The sequence below is a fragment of the Suricata suricatta genome, chromosome 11, assembly GCF_006229205.1.
Source record: "Suricata suricatta isolate VVHF042 chromosome 11, meerkat_22Aug2017_6uvM2_HiC, whole genome shotgun sequence".
Lineage (NCBI taxonomy): Eukaryota > Metazoa > Chordata > Mammalia > Carnivora > Herpestidae > Suricata > Suricata suricatta.
This window is the reverse complement of record NC_043710.1, coordinates 11,422,122-11,446,890: the sequence shown is the minus strand read 5'-3', so window position 1 is coordinate 11,446,890 and position 24,769 is coordinate 11,422,122. Positions and strand designations below refer to the sequence as shown.

At 41.6% G+C, this 24,769-nt stretch overlaps 1 protein-coding gene across 1 annotated transcript in view; it reads right to left on the bottom strand.

Annotated features, from left to right (window-relative positions):
• Positions 1–552: 552 nt before the first annotated feature.
• LPXN (leupaxin) overlaps positions 553–24,769 on the bottom strand; it is a 35,489-nt gene continuing 11,272 nt past the window's right edge. The window contains exons 3-9 of the mRNA XM_029957466.1: positions 24,634–24,680; positions 17,880–17,979; positions 14,384–14,551; positions 13,296–13,469; positions 13,134–13,215; positions 2,143–2,291; positions 553–1,818 (exon numbers count right to left, since the gene is read on the bottom strand). Of these exons, the coding sequence (XP_029813326.1) occupies positions 1,549–1,818; positions 2,143–2,291; positions 13,134–13,215; positions 13,296–13,469; positions 14,384–14,551; positions 17,880–17,979; positions 24,634–24,680 (990 nt within the window). The 3' untranslated portion in view covers positions 553–1,548. The remainder of the gene's footprint in view (positions 1,819–2,142; positions 2,292–13,133; positions 13,216–13,295; positions 13,470–14,383; positions 14,552–17,879; positions 17,980–24,633; positions 24,681–24,769) is intronic.

The following is a 24,769-nucleotide window of genomic DNA, read 5'->3' as shown; positions in this document are numbered from 1 at the left end:
GAAGTTCCTATTTTATTAACTGTTACCACTTCCTTTTAATTCTCAATGCCCCCCCCCCCGCCATGCTCCATTCCCTCACAGGAGACAGATGTGATCAAGTTCAACAAGACTCATTCTCCAAGAACTCGGTTCTCATATCAACCTAGAGACACTTACATTTGTCTTATATTTAAAAAATCCCTGGGGTAAGGGAATTTTCCTCCATAACTTAAACTCCAGGTTGTTGTTGTTTTTTCAAGTAATTACACAATTATTTTAAGACCATGTTAAGAAAGACATAGTAGAGATCTTATCAATATCTCTTTTGAGGAAAGACTCATTCTGAAGCTTATTTGAACTAGGACATGAGAAAGTCAGATTTCTTTAATAGCTGACAAGCTTTTCTACAAAATAACTTATGATAGTTGCAGAGGAAAAAATAATTAAATGGAGATATTTCTTTGGGGCTTGGATTTCCTAATCCAAACTGGAAATTATCAAAGATCCTTTATAGCAACTTTCTTGAGAAATAAAACAGCCATCTTGTCTTTTTTGAGAGAACTGAGGAAGATGTTTCATTTTTATAAAACAGCTTTATTGAGCTATAATTCATATAAAAATGGACTTATTTAATACATACAATTTTATGAGTTTGTAGCAATGCATACACAGGCAAATATGAATTTTCAAGTGTCTAGTAGAGATCCGGTTTCTCACGTTAGGTAAACAAAGTGATGAAAACAATTTTAAGGAGTTTTGCCATCTTTTAAGATGATTCAATCATCTCAGTGAAAAAACTAAAACAAAATGAATGTTCAGGGCCCGGATTAAGAGAAAACTTAGTGAACAGGAGTCCTTCCTTTTGATTTCTTTTGATTAAAACAAAGTGCCTACTGTATGTAAGTAAACAAGAGATATGATGTGAATTTAATTGCACATAGCGCCTAGCATATAACCCAGGAAGTGGAAGTTTATCTCTAAACAGGACAGCAAGGCATTAAAACCGAAAGTTGTTTCACTGATCACTGATGCCGGTACTCAAAGCGGTCCAGTTAAAACCTACATCCTCCTGAAAAAGAGCGACATACTGAAGAGAGATGCAGAGAACTTGGGAGGGGGCCCAGGATTTCTGACAGCACGGATAATGCTGGGGTCCTGGGAAAGTGAGTTCTGGGGGCAAACGTGGGAAGCATGGAAGGGCCCAGTTACCAGGGCCAGGGGAGAGAAGACATGGGCAGGGCCGTCCCAGGGTCTGAAAATGGGTAAAAATGGAGGAACCTGAGAAAATGAGTGGTGAAATAAATGTGTGCATGTGGAAGACGCATCTGCAGAGGCACTAACAGTAGGACCCAGATCTAAGTCCAAGTACCTGATTAAAACAAAAAAACAAAAAACAAAAACTCTAGAAATCTAAGACCTAAGACTGCAAGCCTAGCCATGTAACACCTAGAAGTTAATTACCTTTTAACTTTCCACGCCCCCTGAGAAGAGCAGTAACAACAAAGGACTCTTTGCTGTCCCGGTTTAAATTTTACAGGGCATCTGCGGGGGCCGTGGGGTCAGCTGAGATTACTGGGGGAAGAGTTTGTGGAAGCAGGATTGACAGTAGGTCTTGTCATCCTGCTCCCTGAAGACGCCCTTTGACAACTGTGTCAGGCAGAAAGCACAGACAAAGTGCTCGGGATGGAACTTGTGGCCCATGGCACTGATGCAGCGGCCGGTGATGGGTTGCCCACACCCGTGGCACAGAGTTCCTCGGCGCTGGTGGTAATGCAGCTCACAGAAGGGACGTCCGTCCAGTTCAAAGAAGGAACCAGTAGAAAAACTGCTGAAGCAGTCCTGGGCGGGGGAAGAGAGGGCAGGGGCGAAGAGAAAAAAAAAAAAAAAAAAAAGGACGCAGATGTCAAGAAGCAGAACCCCAGCAAAGTGAAACCCGCAGCCTCGAAATTCCTGCCAGTTACCCGGCTGATGGAGGCAACAATACCACCCGTTTGCAAAACAGCCGAGCTAACGCCCACAGGGGGCGCTCTGCTCTGTGCCTCCCTTATCTTCACATCAGACCCTCACTAGGGCTGTGAACCCTCTACCGGCTGGCGTCCTGGCCTCTCAGAGAGGCGGACTCTCGACCTTCCCAAAGTCCGAAAGGTAAGTGAGTATACAGACCCCACAAACAAAGCATTCCGGGTGCCAGACGGTGTCCATGGCCGAAAGGTAGTTTTCCAACACCGGGCGGTTGCAGCCACCACACTTGGGAGAGAACATGGCTAAGAAATCCTTCCGGCAGTACGGCTTCTTGTCCTTCTCGTGAAAGCCTGGAGGGGCAAAATCAAGATATGGCGTGATACCTGCTGCCACGTGGGAGGCTGAGAAGCAGCCAATGATTTTGGCTCTCCTGAACTGTGTCCTCATATTCAAAGCGGGATCAATAACAGACAGCGACCTCACTGGCTCATTATAAGAAATACAGGAGATAACGGGGGATGATGCGTTTGTGCTGTGCCTGGTTCATCCCTAGCAGTTAGTATTAGGGTCTATACCTCCTCCACGCCTTTGTACTCCCCAGAACTTGGCATGGCCCATCTCACCGTATGTGATTCAGATATCAGCTCAGATACCACCTTATCATAGAGGCCTCACATTGGCCCATAACCATCACTTCATCTATTTTTAACTCTTTTATTTTTATTTTTAATGTTTATTCATTTTTTGAGAAAGAGAGAGACAGCCCGAGAGCAGGGGAGGGGCAGAGAGACAGGGAGACACAGAATCTGAAGCAGGCTCAAGGCTCTGAGCTGTCAGCACAGAGCCCCATGCCTGGCTCAAACCCACAAACTGTGAGATCATGACCTGAGCTGAAGTCAGAAGCTTAATTGACTGAGCCACTCAGGCCCCCTCACTTCATTTTTTTTTAAATCATCTTTCTAGCATTTACCGCGATCTTAAACTACCTTTGTGGTCTGTCTTTCAGCGTTAGAGCATTAGCTCTGAAATGAGATATCCTTGGTCTTGTCCCATTATAGCTCCAGTACCTAAAACAGCACCAGAAGAAAAGTGCCTAATATTTAAAAAGAAAGTGCTACGAAATAATTTCCAAGTGGATGCAAGGTTCTAGATGTAATGACTCCAACCATACAAAGAGTTGAAGCAAAAATGAGTGGGTTCCTCTTTAAACCAGGAATGAGAAAAGAGTGGTAAAATGGCTCAAATATCAAAAGCAAGTCAAAAATCAGTAAATGTAGCTCCATTAAAACTATATATCAATGACTTGTGCGTGATCAAAAGCACCATAAGAAAAGCCAAGACAGGACAAACTGAAGAAAAAAATTTCCAAATATATCTCAAAAGAAGAGGGGTGAGTGGACAAAGCAAGTAAGTTAAACAACATCATGAGGAAGCAGCCCCAAATCAAGAACATGGAACATTTAACAGGATATAGGTTCCAGTTTCTTAAGAAACCAGTGGTATTAAAAAAAAGGGAAGAGAGGATCATTAAAGGATTTTTATTCTGAGAGATAAAACCATCAAATGCAATGCATACAATTTCCTTGGACCCAACTGATTCAAATAAACAAAGTAAATGACTTGTTTTAGAAATGTGGCATGAAACATCTGTATGCTGAAAACTATAGAAAGCTTATGAAAGAAACTGAAGAAGGCACCAAGAAATGGAAAAACATTCCATGTTCATGGATTGGAAGAACAAATATTTTTTAAATGTCCATATTACCCAAGGCAATCTACACGTTCAATACAGTCCCTATCAAAATAACACCAGAATTCTTCACAGAGCTAGAACAAACTATTCTAACATGTGTATGGAACCAAAAAGACCCCAAAGAGCCAAAGTAATATTGAAAAAGAAAACCAAAGCAAGAGGCGTCACAATTCTGGACTTCCAACTATATTACAAAGCTGTAATCTTCAAGACAGTAAGATACTGGCACTAAAAAAAAAGATTCATAGGTTAATGGAACAGAATAGAGAGCCCAGAAATGGACCCACAAATGTATGGCCAACTCATCTTTGACAAAATAGGAAAAGGTATCCAGCAGAAAAAAGACAGTCTCTTCAGCAAATGGTGCTGGCAAATCTGGAATGGCGACATGCAGAAGAATGAAACTGGACAACTTTCTTACATTATACACAAAAATAAATTCAAAATGGATAAAAGACCTAAATATGAGTCAGGAAACCATCAAAATCCTAGAGGAGAAAACGGGCAGCAACCTCTTAGACCTCAGTCATAACAACTGCTTATGAGACAAGTATTCTAGAGGCAAGAGAAACAAGAGCAACAATGAACTATTGGGACTTCAAGATAAAAAGCATCCGCACAGCAAAGGAAGCAATAAAAAAAAATGGAAAGGCAACCAATGGAATGGGAGAAGATATTTGCAAATACCAGATAAAGGGTTAGTATCCAGAATCTATAAAGAATTTAAGAAACTCAGTACCCAAAAAACAAATAATCCAGTGAAGAAATGGGTAGAAGTGATGGTGAATAGACACTTTTCCAAAGAAGACATCCAGATGGCCAACAGACACATGAAAAGATGCTCAACATTGCTCATCATCAGGGAAATACAATTCAAAACCACAATGAGCTACCACCTCACACCTGTCAGAGTGGCTAAAATTAATAACACAAGAACAACAGGTGTTGGCAAGGAAAAATTAATAACACAAGAACAACAGGTGTCAGCAAGGATGTGGAGAAAGGGGAACCCACTTGCACTGCTGGTGGAAATGCAAACTGGTACAACCACTCTGGAGAGTAGTGTGGATATTCCTCAAAAAATTAAAAATAGAGAACTACCAGAATGACCCAGCAATTGCACTAGTAAATATTTATCCAAAGGATACAAAAATCCGGATTCAAAGAAGCACATACACTCTTATGTTTATAGCAGTGCTATTGACAATAGCCAAAGTATGGAAAGAGCTCAAATGCCCATCAATGGATGAATGGATAAAGAAGATGTGGTAAATATATACAATGGACTATTCCTCAGTGATCAAAAAGGATGAAATCTTGCCATTTGCAACAACACGGATGAAACTAGAGTGTATTATGCTAAGTGAAATCAGTCAATCAGAGAAAGACAAATATCACATGATTTCTCTCATATGTGGAATTTAAGGAACAAAGCAGATGATCATAGGGGAAGGGAAGGAAAAAATAAGATAGAAACAGAGAGGGAGGTCAACCATAAGAAACTCTTAAATATAGAGAACAAACTGAGGGTTGCTGGAGGGGAGGTGGATGGTGGGGGGTAAGGGGGGATGGGTTGAATGAGTTATGGGCATTAAGGAGGGCACTTGTTGGGATGAGCACTGGGTGTTGTATGTAAGTGATGATTAATCACTGGGCTCTCTACCTGAGGCAATTCTACACTGTATATTAACTAACTTGAATTTAAATAAATTAATTTAAAAGAAGAAATCTGAGAAATTTAGATACAGGTTTAAATGATAATGCGGAATTAATAACTTCTTCAGGTGTGAAAATAGTTATGTTTAAAAAAGTTCTTCTCAGTTAAAGATGACGCATGCTGAACTATTTAACAGTGAGATGACAAGATTTCTACAATTTGCTTTTAAATATTACAGCAAGAAAATGGAGTCGATGGGCAAGTGGAGGTAGAGGATTTCAGTTCAGTGAAATAGGGATACTTGGTAAAGCCAGGAAGGAAGCAATTTCCATAACAAAAAAATTAATCAATTTGTTGAAATGTAAGGTCTTTCTCTTTAGTACTGGACATTTTCACTGTTGGGCTCATGTTAGAAAACCCTGGGCTTGAGTCTTATACATCCTATGTCTGGATAAAGAAGGATGAGAAAGGCAAAGTGATTACTTTTTTAAACCCCTTAAAATAAGTCCTTTTCACAAAGAGACAAATAGCTCAAGAAAAAATACTTTCTGTAGTAATATATTCAACATGAGTAAACCACAAAATTCAAAAGAAAAAAAATAAAGTTCTAATTTTTGCTAATTAGTAGTTTAGTTTCTAATTTTAGCTAAGTAGTAAAAACAGTGTGAAATAAGTCTACCCAATACTGGAAAATACATAGAGTGCGTCACATATTTATATATTCCTGGTGAGGAAGTTAAATGTTAGTATTCTTTTGGGAAAACATTTGGTAATGCATATCAAGAAATAAAAAAAAAAGATATTGCTATCTTTCTCCTGGAAACTAATCCATACAAATAATCAAAGAAGAAAATGTTATGTCTAAAGATATTCATTGCAGCATTACTAACACACAAGAGGTAAAATAAATATACTATTATGAACATAGTTGTTTACAATATTTGGGACTATAAATAAAGCTTCAATAAACATCTTTAAAGCACATAATCTTCTATAATTTGCTTACAGAAAGCCCAAATGGAATAATCAATATTATTAAAATTCATTATTATAAAAGTATGAAACTGCAGGAGGAAATGCTTAAGGAAAAAAAAAAGGAATTTTAGGTACACTTAACTTATGTGTGCATAAATATTAACAAATGTAGAAAAAATATGAGTTTTCATGTTGCATTAGGTTAACAAGGCAATAGATTATAAGTGAAGATTTCTGCAAGGTCTTTTTACATTAAAAAAAGAAACATATAATAAATTAATTCATCTTCAAGCACCTTTTTAAGTAATATGTTCCCTCTGCTTTGAAAATCACTTCCCCAAGATTCCCAGAAGGTTTGGTCCTTCACTTATCCGAGGGACCTACTTAAAAGAGCAACTGACCCAAATACCGTATCTCAAGCAGCACCCTATCACTTTCTCTCCTAATGGGAAGAGTTGTTATAAGTGAGTTATAAGTACAGAGTAAGTTAGTTAATTAGTTGGCTAGTATGATTATTGTCTGTCTCTCTCATTAAAACATCCACACCATGAGGGCAGGAACCGTGTTTTTGGTCACTGAATCCCTAGGACCCAGAACAGTGCCTGACCCATACAGGGCAGGGGCTCAATAACTATTTATTGAATGAGCAGACGTGTGAACAGCATTACAATATTGACACCGTCAGCTCCAGAACTATGATGTCATTTAGAGCCTCTCCAGGACTGACTAGATTATGTACAAATAGGCGAACTTTTCTGTCAGGAGCTCTCCTTACCATTTATCGGGAGAGTCTGCCTAAAATGAAGGTGATGACTAGCAGCCCCATTGATGCAGCACTTGCTTTCTCCTGGTTCCAACTGAAGGCTCTATATATGGTACTAAATTGAAATTAAAGTCTTCACAGCAACCCTCCTGTCTTACAAATGAGAAAATGGAGGCTCAAAGAAATTACATATAATGAACTAGCCAGTAAGGGACCTGAGGTTCAAATCTAGGCCTAACTTCAAAGCCTAACTTCAGTGTCGCACCCATAGCTGCACCCTAGTCTTGACCTTGGTGTGGGGACTGGTAGTATTGACTGAACCCAAATATCATAACCCAATAGCTTTGTAAATATGAGGGCTCTACCTATACCCCCACTGAAAGAGCAGGTAAGCAAAGCATGCGCAGTGCATTGAAAAGCGGCCCACCCATGAAACACAATGCCTAAGAACCCATTTTTATAGTAGCAGCCAGATGCAAAAAGGCAGTAGGAGCAGCCAGGGGTTGGAACCCAAATCATGCAACTACGGTTTTCCTATTATCTCTGGTCACTTTTTGATAGCCCTTGCTTCGTTCAACTATGCTGTCTTCGAAGAACAGACAATTGAATATACTTCTGAGGCCTACAGATCTAAAATTCTAAACTAATAATTTTATAAGCTGTTCTGTGTTCTTCTAAAGCTCTGAACCCCCCAGCACCACCCCCACTTTATCAAAAAATGTCTAGAGTCTGATCAAGGACAACAGCATGCAGGAAGGCCTACCATTTAAGGAAAACAAACCAGCACCCACAACCCTTGCTTTTGTGTCACATCGTATTTGTCAAACTTCAACATGTATCCAACACCTGGAAAGCTTGTCAATATGCGGAACTGCTCAGCCCTACCTCCCCTCCCCCCCACCACAGAGTTTCTGGTTTGGTAGGTCTAGGGTGGGGGCCCAAGAATTTGCAGTTATGTTCCATCAAGCAAGTGACATAAAACTGAACTTGCCTATAAATGGGTGTTACTTGAGAAAATCGTTAAGACATGTCAACTGACCTAGGAGTGACCCTCATCTAGGCATTTGCAGGGTAGCTGGTCTCCAGAATGACACAGCAGGGAAGGATCAGCTTCCTGTGAGTCTCAGGAGAGGAATCAAAAGCAATCAGCCAAACTTATTGTGATGCCCCGCATTTCGTGATCCAATAAACTGAGAAAGTTTCAGCAGTCGCCTCCCTGGAGGCCCTCTCTGGGGCCAATTACCTCTGGAGGACGGATGAGAAACACTAACAATTAAAAGTGCCACAGAGAGAGAGAGGTGTCTATACTCCCAGTGAGGCTCCTAGCCACAGGGGAAATTAGGGAGCACCTGCATGGCCTGGATAATGAACAATTAAAAAAGAAAGACACAGGCACTGAGGGCCTGGTCCCCATGGGAGGATGCTAAGGCCTGATATGCTTAGAAAGTTGAGCCTTAAAGAGGAACTTTCTGAACTGAAACAAAAATGCAGATGAATTTAATTTCCCGGAAGGCTCAGTGGTTAAGCTGTCATTACAGAAACTCTGTATGACTATGTGACTCAAGGTGAGGCAGGATGCCACCTAATTAACAGACCAACCATATGGCAGGGGACCCATTTGCAGAAAGCCAAGGATAAAAACAAAAATATAAGCCAGGAGCAGCGTCTGATTAATTAATGGCCTTCTTTTGTCAGGTCTGTCAATAAATGTTTTAAGTGTGAGCTGGTGAGTATGTAAGGTCATAAATGACCCAATCTGCCTTGTCTGTTTAGAGGGGGCCGAAGTCAAGAACAGTGATTATTAGCTACCCTCACGGTGCTTTCTGGTCGTCCTACGCATAGGATACTTTTCTTTTGGATCTAACTTCTGTCTCTGCTTGGAATATGCCTGTATTCTATTGCTCTGTTCTCAGGCAATCTGAATATCATAATCATTGATGGGCCACATTCACTTGCTAACTGTTCTACTCAACTAACTAACACTTCTATGGCTACCATTACAATATAAATTTACCATGACACATTTTCTCATATGATTGAGATTAAATGTCAATAAAAAAATTCCTACTTAACTAAAGTGCAATCTGGAAATGAAATACCTAATGAATTGTGAAGAGCACTGAACAAGTTTCAATGAACAAGCAAATTACTACAAAGCCCTTTGCTAGTGGATCATGTCAGTGCTACTGTATCTGGGTCTATGGTTAAATAAAGTGAACCATGTTGATGCCAAGAAAGTGAAGAGATCCAACTGGAGAAGAAGAATTGAGGGGCGCCTGGGTGGCTCAGTTGGTTAAGCATCTGGCTTCAGCTCAGGTCACGACCTCACGGTTTATGAATTCGAGCCTTGCATCGGGCTCTGTGCTGACAGCTCAGAGCGTGGAGCCTGCTTTGGATTCTGTGTCTCCTCTTTCTGACCCTGCCCACTCCTCCTCTGTCTCTCAAAAATAAAATAAACGTTAAAAAAATTTTTTTAACTTTAAAAAAGAGAGGAATTGAGTCTATGTCAAGGGGCAGTTGTGATGATGTAGAAAAAGCATGGAACCTACAGAAATGGAACCTGAGTTTAAATTCCAGCTCTTTGAGAGTCGCCTGAGTGACTCAGTTGGATAAGTGCCCAACTTCAGCTCAGGTCATGATCTTACACTCTGAGTTCGAGCCCTGCATCAGGCTCGATGCTGACAGCTCCTAGCCTGTAGCCTGCTTCAGATTCTGTATCTCCCTCTATCTGCCCCTCCCCTGCTCATGCCTCTGTCTCTCTCTTTCCCTCAAAAAGTAAATAAACATTAAAAAAATTTAAAGACAAAAAAATAAATTCCACCTCTATGACTCTAGCTGTATAACTTTAAGCAAATTACCTCCGCAAGGCTCAGTGTTTCCATTTATAATTAGATAACATGAGGGATAAAAATATTCCTACAAGGCTGTGGTGGTGGTTAAATGATTCATAGTTAGGAATATACATACATAACAACATGCCTGACATTTACATGAGTCTCTGTGTTGGTGAAGTTCAGGATACATGGGATTATTTTCACTCCCTCTTGAAATATCACCAACATGATAGTTAAATTATTTACATTAGAAACACCCATAAGGAATAAGAGAAAAGGAGAGGAGATGCCATAAAGGAGATATCAATATAATTTTCCAAAATTTTAAGTAGGTATACGAGTGGCAACTAGCTTGGCATAAAACAAGAAAATGAAGCTTGCATTTCTGCAGAGGGGAGGCACCAAGGCAATGCGAGCTAGGGTTCCGCAGCACCAGAGGGGCTGTGTTGGCTGAAAGTCTGAAGAGCTGTCAAATCGGATCCCCCATCCTATCATCCCCTCCCCTGCTTATGCACACATGTGCTCGCTATCTCTTAATAGATAAATAAATTTCATTTTTTAATGTTTATTTATTTTTGAAAGAAAGAGTGAGTGACTGGGGAAGGGAAGAGAGAGAGAGAGACAGAGGATCCAAAGCAGGCTTTGCACCGACAACACAGAGCCCAATGCAGGGCTCAAACTCACAAACTGTGAGATCATGACCTGAGCAGAAGTTGGATGCTTAACCAACTGAGCCACTCAGGCACCCCAATAAATAAACTTTAAAAAAAGTAACTGTTCAATAAGAGTCATCAGAAATGACATGGGAATGCCCAAGTTTTTATTTAGGAGACAGTTGAATAGTTTCCCCACTGAGTTAATTCTAAAAAGACAGGAAAAAAAAACACAAGCAAAAGAAATAAGCTTTCTGATTCCATGTGTGAGTCATACTCGTTCAAAATGAACATAAAAAGAAGTCAGGGAAAAAAATCCAGATAATTCAGAAGAAAGAAGAAAAAGAAAACTTGCAAAGAGAGATAAACAGATCACACAGTAAGTATCAGGAATCAGAACAGAAGCTTCATAAAAACGTCTCAACCATGGAAACTGGAAGACAGGGAAGTAAGTGTGTTCAAAATTATAGGGGAAAACAGTTTCACCTAGAATTCTATGACCAGGCAACTTAAGGTAGACAACAGAGTAACAATATTTTCAGATATTCAAGGTCTCAAGAGTTTTACCTCCTATTCCTCCTTTCCTAGTAGATGCTCCACCAAAGTAAAGGCAGTAAAAGACCCGGGATCCAGGAAACAGAGGATCCAACAAAAAAAGGTAGTAAAGGAGTAAAAGAAATTCCCAAGATCATGGCCTGGAATAAGTGCTTCACAGCAGGCCTGGGGAGGAACAATTTCAGACTGGGGCGGGAGGGTGGATGTCTCTAAGACAAAATGAGTGGAACCGACGGACTACCAGATGGGGCGGACCATTTTGAGAATGATTCCATGGCTCTGTCAGATAGATTAGCGCTAGGTACACTGAAAATTGAGCTGGTGAAAAAGAAATCTGAATATTAACTTCAGGAAAAAACTAATTTATATGAAATGAATACCATGATAGTAGTACTAATTTTTACTGTGTCTCCAAGTGCGAGGCACTGTTCTAAACACTAAACTGCGACTGTATCCTAAAGTCCTCATAATTACCCTGTGAGGTAATTACTCCCGGGCCCATGGTGAAGAAAGTGAGATACAGAAGGGTTAAATGACTTCAATGACTTCATATGGCTAATAAATACCGCAGCCCAGATTTGAACTTGGGCAGTCTGATGCTAAAATTTGTGCTCTGTTCTGGAGTGCCTGGGTGCCTCAGTGGGTTAAGTATCTGACTGCAGCTCAGGTCATGATCTCACAGTTTATGAGTTTGAGCCCCGTGTTGGGCTCTGTGCTGACAGCTCTGAGCCTGAAGCCTGCTTTGGATTCTCTCTCTCTCTCTCTCTCTCTCTCTCTCTCTCTCTGAAAAATAAATTTGTATTAAAAGAAATTTTTAAAGACAGTTTTAAAATGTGCTCTGCTTTACCCATAGTTTGCTACAAGGCTCAACAACAAACAACATTCCATGGTTGTCAATATGTGCACACTGAATACTGGTCTGACCTGGAATTATGACCTAATTATATATTGAGAGAATGGGGGAGGGGAAGTGTGTTGAGGGTGAGGTGGGATAATAAATTCTCATCTTCCCTGGTAGAAAGTTAATACATAATGGTTAAAATTCGTGAAAAAAAATCAATATATAGTAATATAAGTATATTCCTTAAAATACACAAGTACATAACAGAAGAAAAATACTGAAAGCATTTGGGGATAATAACTGGATTTGGGTGTGGAAAAAGGAAAAGCAAAGGACTGATCTTTTTCAGTATTACCCTTAATGTAATACCTGAGTTTTTTGGTTGTTGTTGTTGTTGTTGTTTTCAGAGAGAGGGGGCGCAAGTGAGCCAGGGGCAGAGAGAGAATCCCAAGAGGGGCAGAGTCAGGGGGTGGAGAATAAGAGAGAGAAAAGGAGGGCACTCCCCAAGGGGGTAGGGGCGGCTGGAGCTCACCTGATGCGGGCCACCTAGGCACCTAATATTTGAAGTTTTGCATTTGTATGTCTTTGATTTAAAAAACCAACTTAGGGGTGCCTGGGTGGCTCAGTCAGTTAAGCGTCAGCCTTTGGCTTGAGTCACGACCTCATGCTCCTCAGTTTGAGACCCCCACACTCACGCCCTGGATCTGGCTCTGTGCTGACAGCTCAGAGCCTGGAACCTGCTTAGGATTCAGTGTCTCCCTCTCTCTTTCCCTCCCCTGCTCACACTGTCTCTCTCCAAAATAAATAAACATTGAAAAAAATAATAATAGGGGCGCCTGGGTGGCTCAGTCGGTTAAACCTCCGACTTCGGCTCAGGTCATGATCTCACGTTTGTGGGTTCGAGCCCCGTGTCAGGCTCTGTGCTGACAGCTAGCTCAGAGCCTGGAGCCTGCTTCCGGTTCTGTGTCTCCCTCTCTCTGCCTCTCCCCCTCTCATGCTCTGTCTCTCTCTGTATCAAAAATAAATTTAAAAAACATTTTTAAAAAATTTTAATAATAATAATAAACCAATTTAAACAAAATTTATAAAGGCTGGGAAACGTGGGGGAGGGGACGGCATCGAGTACCGAAGCAGAACGACCACAGCCCACCAAGGAAGTACCTTCTGCACCGAACACCTCTCCGCAGTGAGAGCAGAAGAAGTGCTCCGGATGCCAGGTCTGGTTCATCGCGGTCAGCACTTTCTGGAAAAGAGCACACGGAGCCATCAGAACAAGGCCGCGCCATCGACCAGGAACCCCGCAGGAGAAGGGGCATCACTTACGTCCAGGATAGGGGCCGCGCAGTAAGCGCAGCGCGGGGAGAAGAGGTGGTGATAGTCCTTGGGGCAGTAGGCCAAGCCGCTGCGCTCGAAGAAGGGGCTGGAGCCGATCTCCCCTTTGCAGTGAGTGCACACAAAGTGCTCCGGGTGCCACGCTTGCCCTAGAGCGTGGATCGCCTGCGGAGGAAATAAAGTTGGGCACCGTGAGACTGCAGATGGGTGCCCCGGGGCCTGCTGGTGGCACAGCTCCGGACAGCACTTTCCATGCAGTATTCCGTGTAAACGGCGCCCCCTGGGGTTACACAACACGGAGGCCTAGACCCAGGTCCCTCCGAGAGAGGTCTGTTGTCCCTGCTTTATGGAGAGTCAAGGCTGCCCAGTTTCCTGAGGAGTCGTGCAGATAAAAGTCTGTTAACTGTTCCTTGCGGCAACACTGCTTTGGAGAGTAGGGGGAACCAAAATTGAACTCAGCAGTGACAGGTGGAGATGACTACCCAGGCCTGGAAGGGCTCCCCGGAAGAGGAAAAGGCAAAGATCTCTTTCATTCCTCTGGTCTGAACACCTGATCTCACGCCCCCACTCTGAGTCAGGCCTTAAAGCCTCTTTGCTGTGGATTTTGATGACGCATGCTATAGAGAAAGAGTCTGTGGCCATGATTTGGAGCTAAGTCAGCGGAAATCATAGTCCCTCAACTTGATTGGGAAAGTTTGGACAGAGGGAGCAGGGAGAGAATCCCTCCCAGGACAGGCAAGACAGACAAGTTGTTAAGAATCACACTTAGGAGTCAGGCTCTCCTGGCTTCAAATCTTACCGCCTCCTCTTTCTAGACCTTGGACATGTCAGTTAACATCCCAGAGCCTTGGTTCCCTCATCAATAATAGAGTGTCTCTTGAAGGGCTGATGTGACCATTAAATGAGGAAATACTTGTAAAGTGCTTAACTCAGTGCCTGGAGCACTGTAAGGGATGGGTAGTAATTAACTATTACTAAAACGTCCTAGAATTAGAAGGCGATAGAGCCTCCTTGATGAGGCAGAGACAGACATACACACAGATGGACGGCTGTAGGACCAACATGTTGGCCCATCCCACCTTTCCAACAATTGGTTTCCGACAGGAAGCACAGTGGCCCTTGGGCACAGTGGCAATTCCAAGGTCCTGCAGGTCCTGCTCCAACCCCCCCAGCATTGAGTCCAGGGATGCCTTCTGATCCTGCTTGTTTGCTAAGTGCTTCTTGCTGGCATCTGCTTTCGCTGCAACCTGGCACCAGGGAAAGAACCACGAAAAGCATTAGTGTCACGTATATTTTCCCTTCATTGGCATCTTCTGCATGACCCTGTAAGCTCACCTCTACTGACTGATCCTTTCTTCTGTACCTAACCTCCCTCCACCACACTGGAAGAGTCAACATTGTAACACCAATAAAAATGCTTTCCTCTCCCTTATATCCTAAACTCCAGAGGCTGGATGACATATGAATAATCTTCCCACATTTGTAAATCTTTTCTGACCACGGGAAATTGAGTATATGAAGATGACACCTTTCCTCACTCCTGCAATGATCACAGGTCAACAATTAATCATATCTTCTCTTTACCCATTCATTCTGCAATGTTTTTTGAGCACCTAGTTCATGCTGGCTACAGCTCCAGGCTCCTGGTACAGAGCAATGTCCAAGGCGGCCAAGACTCTGCCCTCATGGAGTTTATATTCTCTGGGTAGCAGACGATAAACAATGAAATAAGTATATTATGTAACATCAGGTAGGGATAAGACATAAGTTCTACACCAAGATAGAAGTAACAGAGGGTGGGATGGTGAGAGAAAATTGATTTAGACGAAGGTGATCAGACAAGGCTAAGGAGGTGACATTTGCACAGATATTTCATGATGTACTGAAGGGCCCAGAAATATTGATATTCATTGGAAACATTCCAGAAGGAAGGCAGGCCCAGAGGAGAAGAAGCATTAGGAGAAAAGTCAGAAGGTCAGAGGAGCTGGAGCAGAGAGAGTAAGAGTACATGTGGCAGCAGAAGGTGATGGACAGAGGGGCAAAGAGCATGTGGGGCCCTCCTGGTAAACTCAGGTTTTATCCCAAGGATGATGGAGCCTCTGGAGGCGTTCAAGCATGAGAGCAAATGAATCTGATCTACAGGATCACCATGGTAGCTGGGTGAGGGCTTAAGTGTAGACAAGCAAGAGTAGAATTAGAGGCAGGAGCTAGGGGGAGATTATTGTTAATAGTTCAAACCAGAAAGAATGACTTGGTCCAGTGTTAGCAGAGAAGGCGGTGAGAAGCTGTCCTATGAGACTTGCTGATGGACTGGATTTATTTAAGCAAAACCCCAAGATAGTTATTATAATCCATTCAAAGGAAAAGCCTCAAATTACAAAAAAGATGCCCAGCTCGTCCTTCATCACTTCATGTCCTCGTTCTGTCTCTCTCAGCTCCTTTCTGACTGGGTTACTCCAACCATCTACCTAATTCTTCCTGACCAGGAAACAGGTGCTCTCTCTACAGCCTCCATGGCATCAGATTTGCACACACTAGACAGGCCTTCAAAGCGTCCCATCCACTGCCCTCACTTTACCTTTCCAATCTCATCTTTCATTACTCACTAAAAGCCTCCATTGTTTAAGGCCAACCATGCTCCCTGCAGTTTCCTGAATATATATGATTTGTTACAGTCTGCCTTTGGGCCTCTGCCTGTCCTATTTGTACTGCCAGGAATAACTTCACATCATCTCACTAATCTGAAATGCTCATTTCCCTTCAAGAAACTTATCATCTGACAGATTTCCTCCCTCCTCTATTATAGAATGTTACTTAATGTTGAAGAGATTAGTGTTTAAAAGGTTAATGTCTAGAAGGCCCAATAGGGCCATCCCTATTAAGTAGGTTTAAAAAAAAAACCCACAACTTTATATGTATATACATATCCATCCACATACAACTATCCACACCCACGTCTACTTGCTTGTATATTCCAGAACACTTCTGAATGAGTATGTAAGAAGCAGGGGCAGAACTGGATGGCCGGGAACAGGGCTGATAGGGAATTAGATCCCTGCAAACTTTTCCACCTTTGATTTTTGCATGATGTGAATGTATTGCCTCTTCAAAAAATGAGCAGATATTTTTAAATGTAAATAAGCCATAATGTATGCTAAATCAATTAGAAAAAACAACATAATTAAAACTTGGGTTTTTTTTGGTCCTAGTACTTTCAGATCTACAATGCACTGAGGAATGTACCCAGCTTTGAATGTACCCAAGCACTGAAGAAAATTTATGTCTGATGTTTATTCATTTGTTCCTGTAATGTGTCAGGATTGGGATTCCAAAGGTGAGCCACAAAGATAAGGTTCCTGACTTCCCCAGTCACACACCTTCTTATACACTGTCTTGCAATTGTCTGAGTCACTTCATGTGTGCATATCAAAACTTCCAACCAAGTTAGAGTGGTTGGAATCTCTACTTTAAGAATTCTCACGAGGGGTGTCTGGGTGGCTTAGTCGGTTAAGAGTCCAACTCCTTGATTTCGGTTCAGGTCATGATCTGTCGGTTCCAGAGTTTGAGCCCCACGTTGACAGCATGGAGCCTGCTTGGGGTTGTGTCTCCTCCCTCTCTGCCCCTCCCCTGCTCATGCTCGCTCTCTCTTTCTCTCTCTTTCAAAAACAAATAAGAATAAAAATAAATAAATAAATAAGAAGGAAAGAATTCTAGATATTTCCCTTAGTGAATTCTTATTTTTTTTTAATGTTTATTTATTTTTGGGAGGGCCATAGAGTGAGGGAGACACAGAATCCAAAGCAGGCTCCAGGCTCTAAGCTGTCAGCATGAACCCAACCCTGGGCTTGGACTCACAAAATATGAGATCATGACCTGAGCTGAAGTCGGACACTTAACCAACTTAGCCACCCAGGCGCCCCTTCCCTTAATAAATTCTTGAGTCCACTTCTCTGATTTCCACCCCCTGCCAGACCACATGAGCTCACTACTCATGCTCTACAGACCAGAACGAGGTGGAAGATTTTATCAGAGTATAGGGCTCAGGACTCCTCATCCTCCTGACTTTCAAAGCCACACTCCGATCTCCCTGGCTCTACCTCAGCTTGCCCTCTGCTGTCCCTCTCAGGCGGGTCTCTGACAGTCCTGCCACATTCCACCCAGCCTCAGATGCCTGTGCATCTGGTAGGCTCATGCACAACTGAAAGGGCCTCCTCTCTTATCTCTTTGCATCCAAACTCTTTTCATTCTTCAGAGTCCAGCCCACACCCCATCTCCACCTCTGATAAAATCTCCTCGGCCTTTCTACCTTCCTAGTGTTTGCTGTATATATTTTGATATTTTGTGTTTTATTCTATAAATGTGACACAGGCTTATACTTCACTTTACCAAGCACATCCCACACTCCTTGAGATCAGAACCCATATCATATCATCTTTTGTGCCCAGATAATACATAACACAAAGTTGAGTTCACTGTTGAATTCAGTTTAGTCTGGGAAAACGAATGACAACTGAGAGTTCCAAAGGGGGATGGCAGAGCTGAGGGCCACAGAGACCCACCCAGAACTGTGCTCACCTGGGTCTGCACGTCACACAGGTGGGCCATGAGCTCGTCCAGCTGGGCAGCTGCTGAGGTTTTAGGAGGTTGGGGTGCTGTCTGTGGCTCTTGGACCTCACTGTAGGGAGAGAGAAAAAAAATCCTAGTACATCAACACTCAGATAAATATTAAGCCACACATAAAATACCAGAAAATGCAGTTTTAACTATTAACCCCTTATGTCTGAATAAAACTAGAGAGAGTATTTAAAAAGTAGGTAGTAGGCTAAAAATCTCAGCACGGTCTCCCTGCATTTTGTCTCTATGTCTTCCTCTGTTCATGTCAAAAGTTGACCATTGTTCTCAAGTACATGAAGAAATGCTCTGGACATATGGCAGGCAGGACCGTCTCCCCCAACAGTCAGGTGCAAAGCAGCTTCTGAAAAGGGCTTGAAGATAATGGCCCAATATATATTTTTTATTATCATAGCATTCTTTTTTAAGTTATAAATTACTATACCTTCTCTCACTTACTGTCAGGTGAAAGACAAAACCTAAATAAGAATAAAGAGCAAGCACCAGCAAATTAAGATCCAAGGGCCAAATTTGGCCATGCCCGTTTATTTACATACTGCCGACGGCTACTTTCTTACACAGTTGGATAGTTCCAACAGAGACCTTGCGGTCCACAAAGCCTAAACTATTTACTGTCTGCCCTTTACAGAGAAAGATCACTAATCGAGTTTGGACAATGTACATAATGTTGGTTTCACATCCATGTAATTGGGAGTAAATTATTGGTGAATAAAATTTGGACCCGAGAAACGGAATACAGTCTATTCAAATACTTGCCCAACTGTTAGTAAAATTAGTGGTGCATAAGAGCGCAGAATAAATCTCAATAAATTCTAAGAAGAAAATCATACAGACCATATTCTTCCATTGTTTGAATGAAAGTACCAATTAATTATAAGAACTCTACCCACTTAAGAAAAAAAGAAGCACTTCCAAGTAATTCTTGCGAGGAAAAAAGAAAGTCAACTGAATTTTCAGCCTATCTAGAAATAGCAATGGAAGCACACACACAAACATCCTTCAGAGTCAAAAGCAGTATATTATTAAAAGGAGAAAATATAGAGGCGCTTGGGTGCCTCAGTTGGTAGAGCCTCCAACTTTTGATTTTGGCTCAGGTCATGATCCCAGGGTTGTGGGACTGAGCTCCATGCTGTGCTCTGTGGCTGAACGTGGAGCTTGCTTGGGAAGCTGTTTCTCTCTCTCTCTGCCCCTCTCCCTCAATCATGCTCGCTCTCTCTCTCTCTCTCTCTCAAATTAAAAAAATAAATAAAAGGAAAAAATATAATGGACTCAAGTGCAATATTGAAAAATAAGAAAGACTAGAAGCCAATAAATAAAACACCCAACTTAAGAATCTCAAAAACAAAACAAAAAAACCCACCAAAACTAAAATAACTAAACAGAAGGAGTAAACACATGAATTACTGAAACGAAAACAAACAAAAACTGGTTTTTTTGGAGCACTGTGTAAATTTTCAACTTCATAGAAAAATATGGAAAATCACCAAATAAGTTCTATAAATATCACAGAAACTCAACACTAGCACCAGACAAAGAGAGAACAGTGTGTGTGTGGACATGTGTGTGTTCGGGATGGGGTGGGGGGGGCAGTTTAATAAAAACAGCAGAAATGTGTTTTTAAAACATCCTGGCTAGATAGTGTTATGCCAGTCTTTCAAGCATGGTTCAACATTAGAAAAAGGATTAATATAATTCATTATACTAAAAAGTAGAAAAAGCTTATAAACATATTGATAGGTGCCAAAAAGCCGTGGACAATAAATTCCACCACCATTCCTGTTGTCGAAGATAGAGGAAAAGAAGTTTCATGACCTGATAAAACATAAGAAATCTATAATGCACCTCATATTTAACAGTCAAAAACTAAACACATTTCTAACTAAGAGAAGAGGAGGACAAGGATTCTACTATCACTGCTGGTCTGCCATATTATTCCAGACTGCAGCACCAAATGCATTCAAAAGTAAAAATAAGGGGTGCCTGGGTGGCTCAGTCGGTTAAGCGTTAGGCTTTGGCTCAGGTCATGATCTCACTGCTTGTGGGTTCAAGCCCCGCGTCAGGCACTGTGCTGACTGCTAGCTCAGAGCCTGGAACCTGCTTTGGATTCTGTGTCTCCCACTGTCTCTGACCCTCCCCTGCTCATGCTATCTCTGTCTGTCTCTCAAAAATAAAAAACATTTAAAAAAAAAAAGTAAAAATATATTGGAAAGAAAAAGGCAAAGCCTTCTCATCCCTATTTTCTTTTTTACTTAAAAAATTCTTTTTAATGTTTATTTATTTTTGAGAGAGAAAGAGAGAAAGAGACAGAGCACGGGGAGGGGGGGGTGGCGGACAGAGAGAGAGGGAGACACAGAATCTGAAGCAGGATCCAAGCTCTGAGCTGTCAGCACAGAGCCCAACATGGGGCACCAACCCACGAACCTTGAGATACTGACCAGAGCTGAAGTCCGGTGCTTAATCGACTGAGCCACCCAAGTGCCCCTTTATTTTCTTTTTAAAATAAATCATATAATCACTTACCTGGAAAATGTAAGATAAATGATTGGACAACTATTAGAATGTATAGAAAATATCAGGATGGTTACTAGGCACAAGAAAACAGTGAAATAATTAGTCTCTTTCCTATAGACCAGCGATAACCAATTTGAAAATCTACTGGGGGAAAAAACACATGTTCAAAATATCAACCAAAAAACATATAAAATATTAAAGAATGACTCTAGCAAGAACTGTATAAGACTTCTGTGAAGAAAAACCACTGGCAGACATATACAACACGCAAAAATAATGATGCATAATGTGACATCAGTTTCGCCCATTGAACTATAAATTCAATGTAATTCATAAAGAAATCTTAATAGAATTATTCAAGTTCATTAATAAGCTGGTGCTGAAATTCATGGGCTAGAACACTCAAGACAATTTTGGAAAAACAGATGAAGGGGGAAGGCCTGTCTTGATAGATGTGCTCTCCTCTAACGTGACAATAAAATGTGTGTGATGTTGAAAAAGAAACAGATCAGCAAATAGATCACAGGACTGGAGCAGACACAGAGCCCAGAAACAGACTCCTGGACCATGAGAACTTTGCATATGGTAAATGTGGCATTTCAAATCATCAGAAACAGACTAGTGGACACAAATACATGACAACCTACTTGAAACAGTAAATTTAGATCTTTAACAAACTATACAGGTAAGTTTTAAATGAATTAAAGACACAAATATGTTTAAATATAAAAGTAGCAAAACAAAATACAGGCTATTTTTTTAATATAATTTTGGGTAATGAAGGCTTTCCTAAGAAAGGCATAAAACTCTAAAGTGAAGGCAAAAAAAAAGAAAAAAACAGAGCTAATCTCGAAAGAGCATTAAACATACATAAAAATTTAAACATAAATAATATTTAAATATTAAAAAGTCTGCAAATCAATAAGACAAGCTAATAGCAACATGAGCTAAGGATTAAAAGAAAAAAACAAGTTTCAGAAAAAGAAATTTGAATGTTTATTGCTGTATAAAAATATGCTGATTTCGATCTTTAACATGCAAATTAAACAGGAGATTCCAGTTTTTACCCATTAGTCAAAAATTTGAAAGATTGATAACATGGTTGATAACATTCCTCTCTTAAGGAAAAAGGCTGCCTTTTGGGCACAACATGTCCCACGACTGACCTACTTCCATTTGAGTTTGTAACAGTAAGAAAAATGTAGGAGGATGTGGGGATCTTCCCCTCTGAAGATAAAAGATCTTGTCTTTTAGGTACAACAGGGCCTCCTGCCAGGCATAATTTTTTGTTTGTTTTTTGTTTTTTTCATCGAGGAACAAAAATGGTCAAGTACTCAAGGGCTTGATTCAATCCTTAGAGCCTTCCCAGGGAGCGCAAAGGCACTTACCCTCAGGACACTTTTGGGATAAACCCCTTAGTCATTGCCACCACAGGCGTGTATCTTGGGTACAAAAGGCAGCCAGGCTGTCCACATATTCTCTGCCCTGTTTCCCAGGGTAGAATAAGTGTAGTTTCTAATAGAGGTCTGTATAACCCTAAAATCCTGTCCATCTCACAGTTGGGGCACCCTAGTGCTTCTCCAAATCACTTCCTACTGTTTTTTAGCAAGACTCCTGGTGCAGTATGGGAAGAGAAACAAGCCTTTGTTGTGATACCTTAATAGTAACTGGGTCAATAATATAATATTCTAAATAAGAATGGAAAGGTCAAAAGGGTGGGTGACTCCATCACTACAGCAAGTGTTCCTAAAAAGAGAGGAGCCTCAATAGGAGAGCTCCTTTGATTGGTCCCCTCATTTCTCGAAGATGGTAAAAGTGCTTTGCTGTGTCAGGAGCAACAGTTTAATTCATGAGTTAGAGGTTTTAATAATATACAAATACAAGAGGTGTGGTGTTTGTTTTAAAATGTTTATTTATTTTAAGAGAGAGAGAGAGAGAGAAAGGATCCCAAGCAGGCTCTGTGCTGTCAGCAAAGATGTGGGGGTCAGACTCACAAACCGTGAGTCAGATGCTTAACCCACTGAGCCACCAGGCACCCCACAAGAGACGTGTTTAAAAGACTACAGATTCCTCATGCAAGCGTCTTCATTCGCTGGAATTTTTCCCTATTCATTCCTTTGCAACGTTTTTATGAATTTTTTTCTCCTTGTTCTTACCCAAATTATTTTTGTTTGTGTATACATTTCTCAATTATCCTTCATACTGCTACGTATATATAATTACAGTAGAAATATTATTACATCGCTACACTCACCACTACTATTAAACATAGTCTCAAGGTTGAAAGCCGAGTTCGGTTCATTTAAGCAAGCCAAAGGAAATGGGGGAAGCAGAATGCAGGCATCTAGTTTCTGAGTTTCATGCTCTGTCTACACTGGCGAGCCTTATCAGCTCAAGTTATGCCAGCCTTAGGGATTTGTATCAGGCTATTGCTTATTTACTAGGCCACCTGGATTTCATATCAATCTCCCACACAGATCGACACAGCAAGTATCATTCAGAACTTGGGGAAATGTACCAGTCAAGGCCCACTCGGAGAAAATACAAACACACTGGGCATAAGCCAAAGGAATTTAATCCAGAAACTTGATTACACAGGTGATGGGATAACTAAAGAAGCAAACAGAAGATATTGAGGTAACACAGAGATTAGCCACAGCAGAAAGCCATTAGGCCGGAGCGTGGCGGGGGAGGCAAAGTTACTAAGGGCCAGGGGCCAAGGTACAAGCTGGAACCACAGTAGACCTGTCTTGCTCCAGCTGAAACCAGAAAGGATATGTAAGCTGCTGACCCCAACAGTGTGGAGAGATACGAAGCGAGTAAATACCCTGAATTTCCCTGCCTTTCACCCTCCAGCAAAAGCCAACTGATCCTGAAGCCTGGAAAACCCAACCTACGGGGTCAGCGCCCCTAGAATACAGAGCAGAGCAAGAGAAAGAAACGGGTCTGAGGGGGAAAAGATGGGAGACTTCTCCATTGGCGTGCCACCAACTGATCGCAATGCCAGATACACGGTAAAATGACTGTTGGTTGTGCTGGCTTTTCTGTTCTATGTCCCTGTGTTCATTAACGTTTCTATTGAAGTCTTAGTTTCCTAGATTTTAACAAGCAAATATTTACTGAAAGCCTATGTGTGCCAGGAACTGTTTCATTGTTGCTTTGCTTGTTTTGATTTTCTTTTCTTTTCTTTTCTTTTTTTACAAGAAGGAGGGATGGGTGGTCTGGGGGACATGCCCAGCAGGCAGTCTCCCGGAACTGGAAGGAACTGGCGATTAAATTAATATAAATTGGCCTTACTCCCATCAAAGTAGAAAGTGTCTTCAGGTGGGAAGTTATAAAAAGACTTCATGGTAACAGAGGTCCTTCCCTTATTTGGCATCATGGGTGTGCACTACTAGCAGCAATTCTAGAACCAAATAAGGCACGGTGTGGTACTCTGCCAAGCGTGAGCCTTTCCTATCTCACTTCCCTTTTAATTTGTGAAGTCCTCCCATTTGTTTCCCAGAAAGCTGTCTGATTTTTCAAGGTACAAGCACTACCTGAAGAGAGAACAAGAAAAACAGCCTTTTTAAATTTTCTCAGACTGTTGATTCTGCTTTGGTCAGTTGAAATGATTTAGTAAGTGGATCTGCTTCAATATGTAATGTTTTTAAAAGGAAATCCACCCTCCCTTCACCTCACACCCCCCCACCCAGCCCTGCTCCCAGCTAAATAAATCTCGAACAAATATAGAAAGAAGAAGTACAGATTCATTAGAAGTAGATATTTGTTAGTTACTGTGGAGACCCTCTTGTCTCACGTCGACCCTGATCTTAGCTCTGGTTTTGCTGGCGTCTTGCCGAAATTTCTTTAGGTGTTTCCTCTTCTGCGAACTGGAGCATCGTGGTATTTGGAGTAGCTCGGCCAAAACCCATGTGGTGACTCGAACGATTTACACCTTTGCAGGTGGGCAAGGAAATAGGGGAGCCCACCAGCCTGGACAACCCGTCTAGAAGGCAGACACCTTAAGAAACTGCCAAGTTCACTTGGCAGAATTCCACCCCTGCTGAAACGCTATGGAAAGGGGAGGAGGGAAGTAGCCAGAGTTGTAACAACGAACACATTCAGAGCAATTGCTGTCCAGACCCAGACTGATAACAATCATCTAATATCTTTAATATTTTAAAGTAGTGAATAGAGAACATACCTGTAGATATTGGGCTTCTGGATACGGGTAGTATACACGAGCTGCACCTAAGACATATTAAGGGACAGGGAAGAGCAAAGAGTGAGTTTCTGCTGGGAGAATGTTGTCACTCATCTGCGCCCAGAGTTAGGGGGTG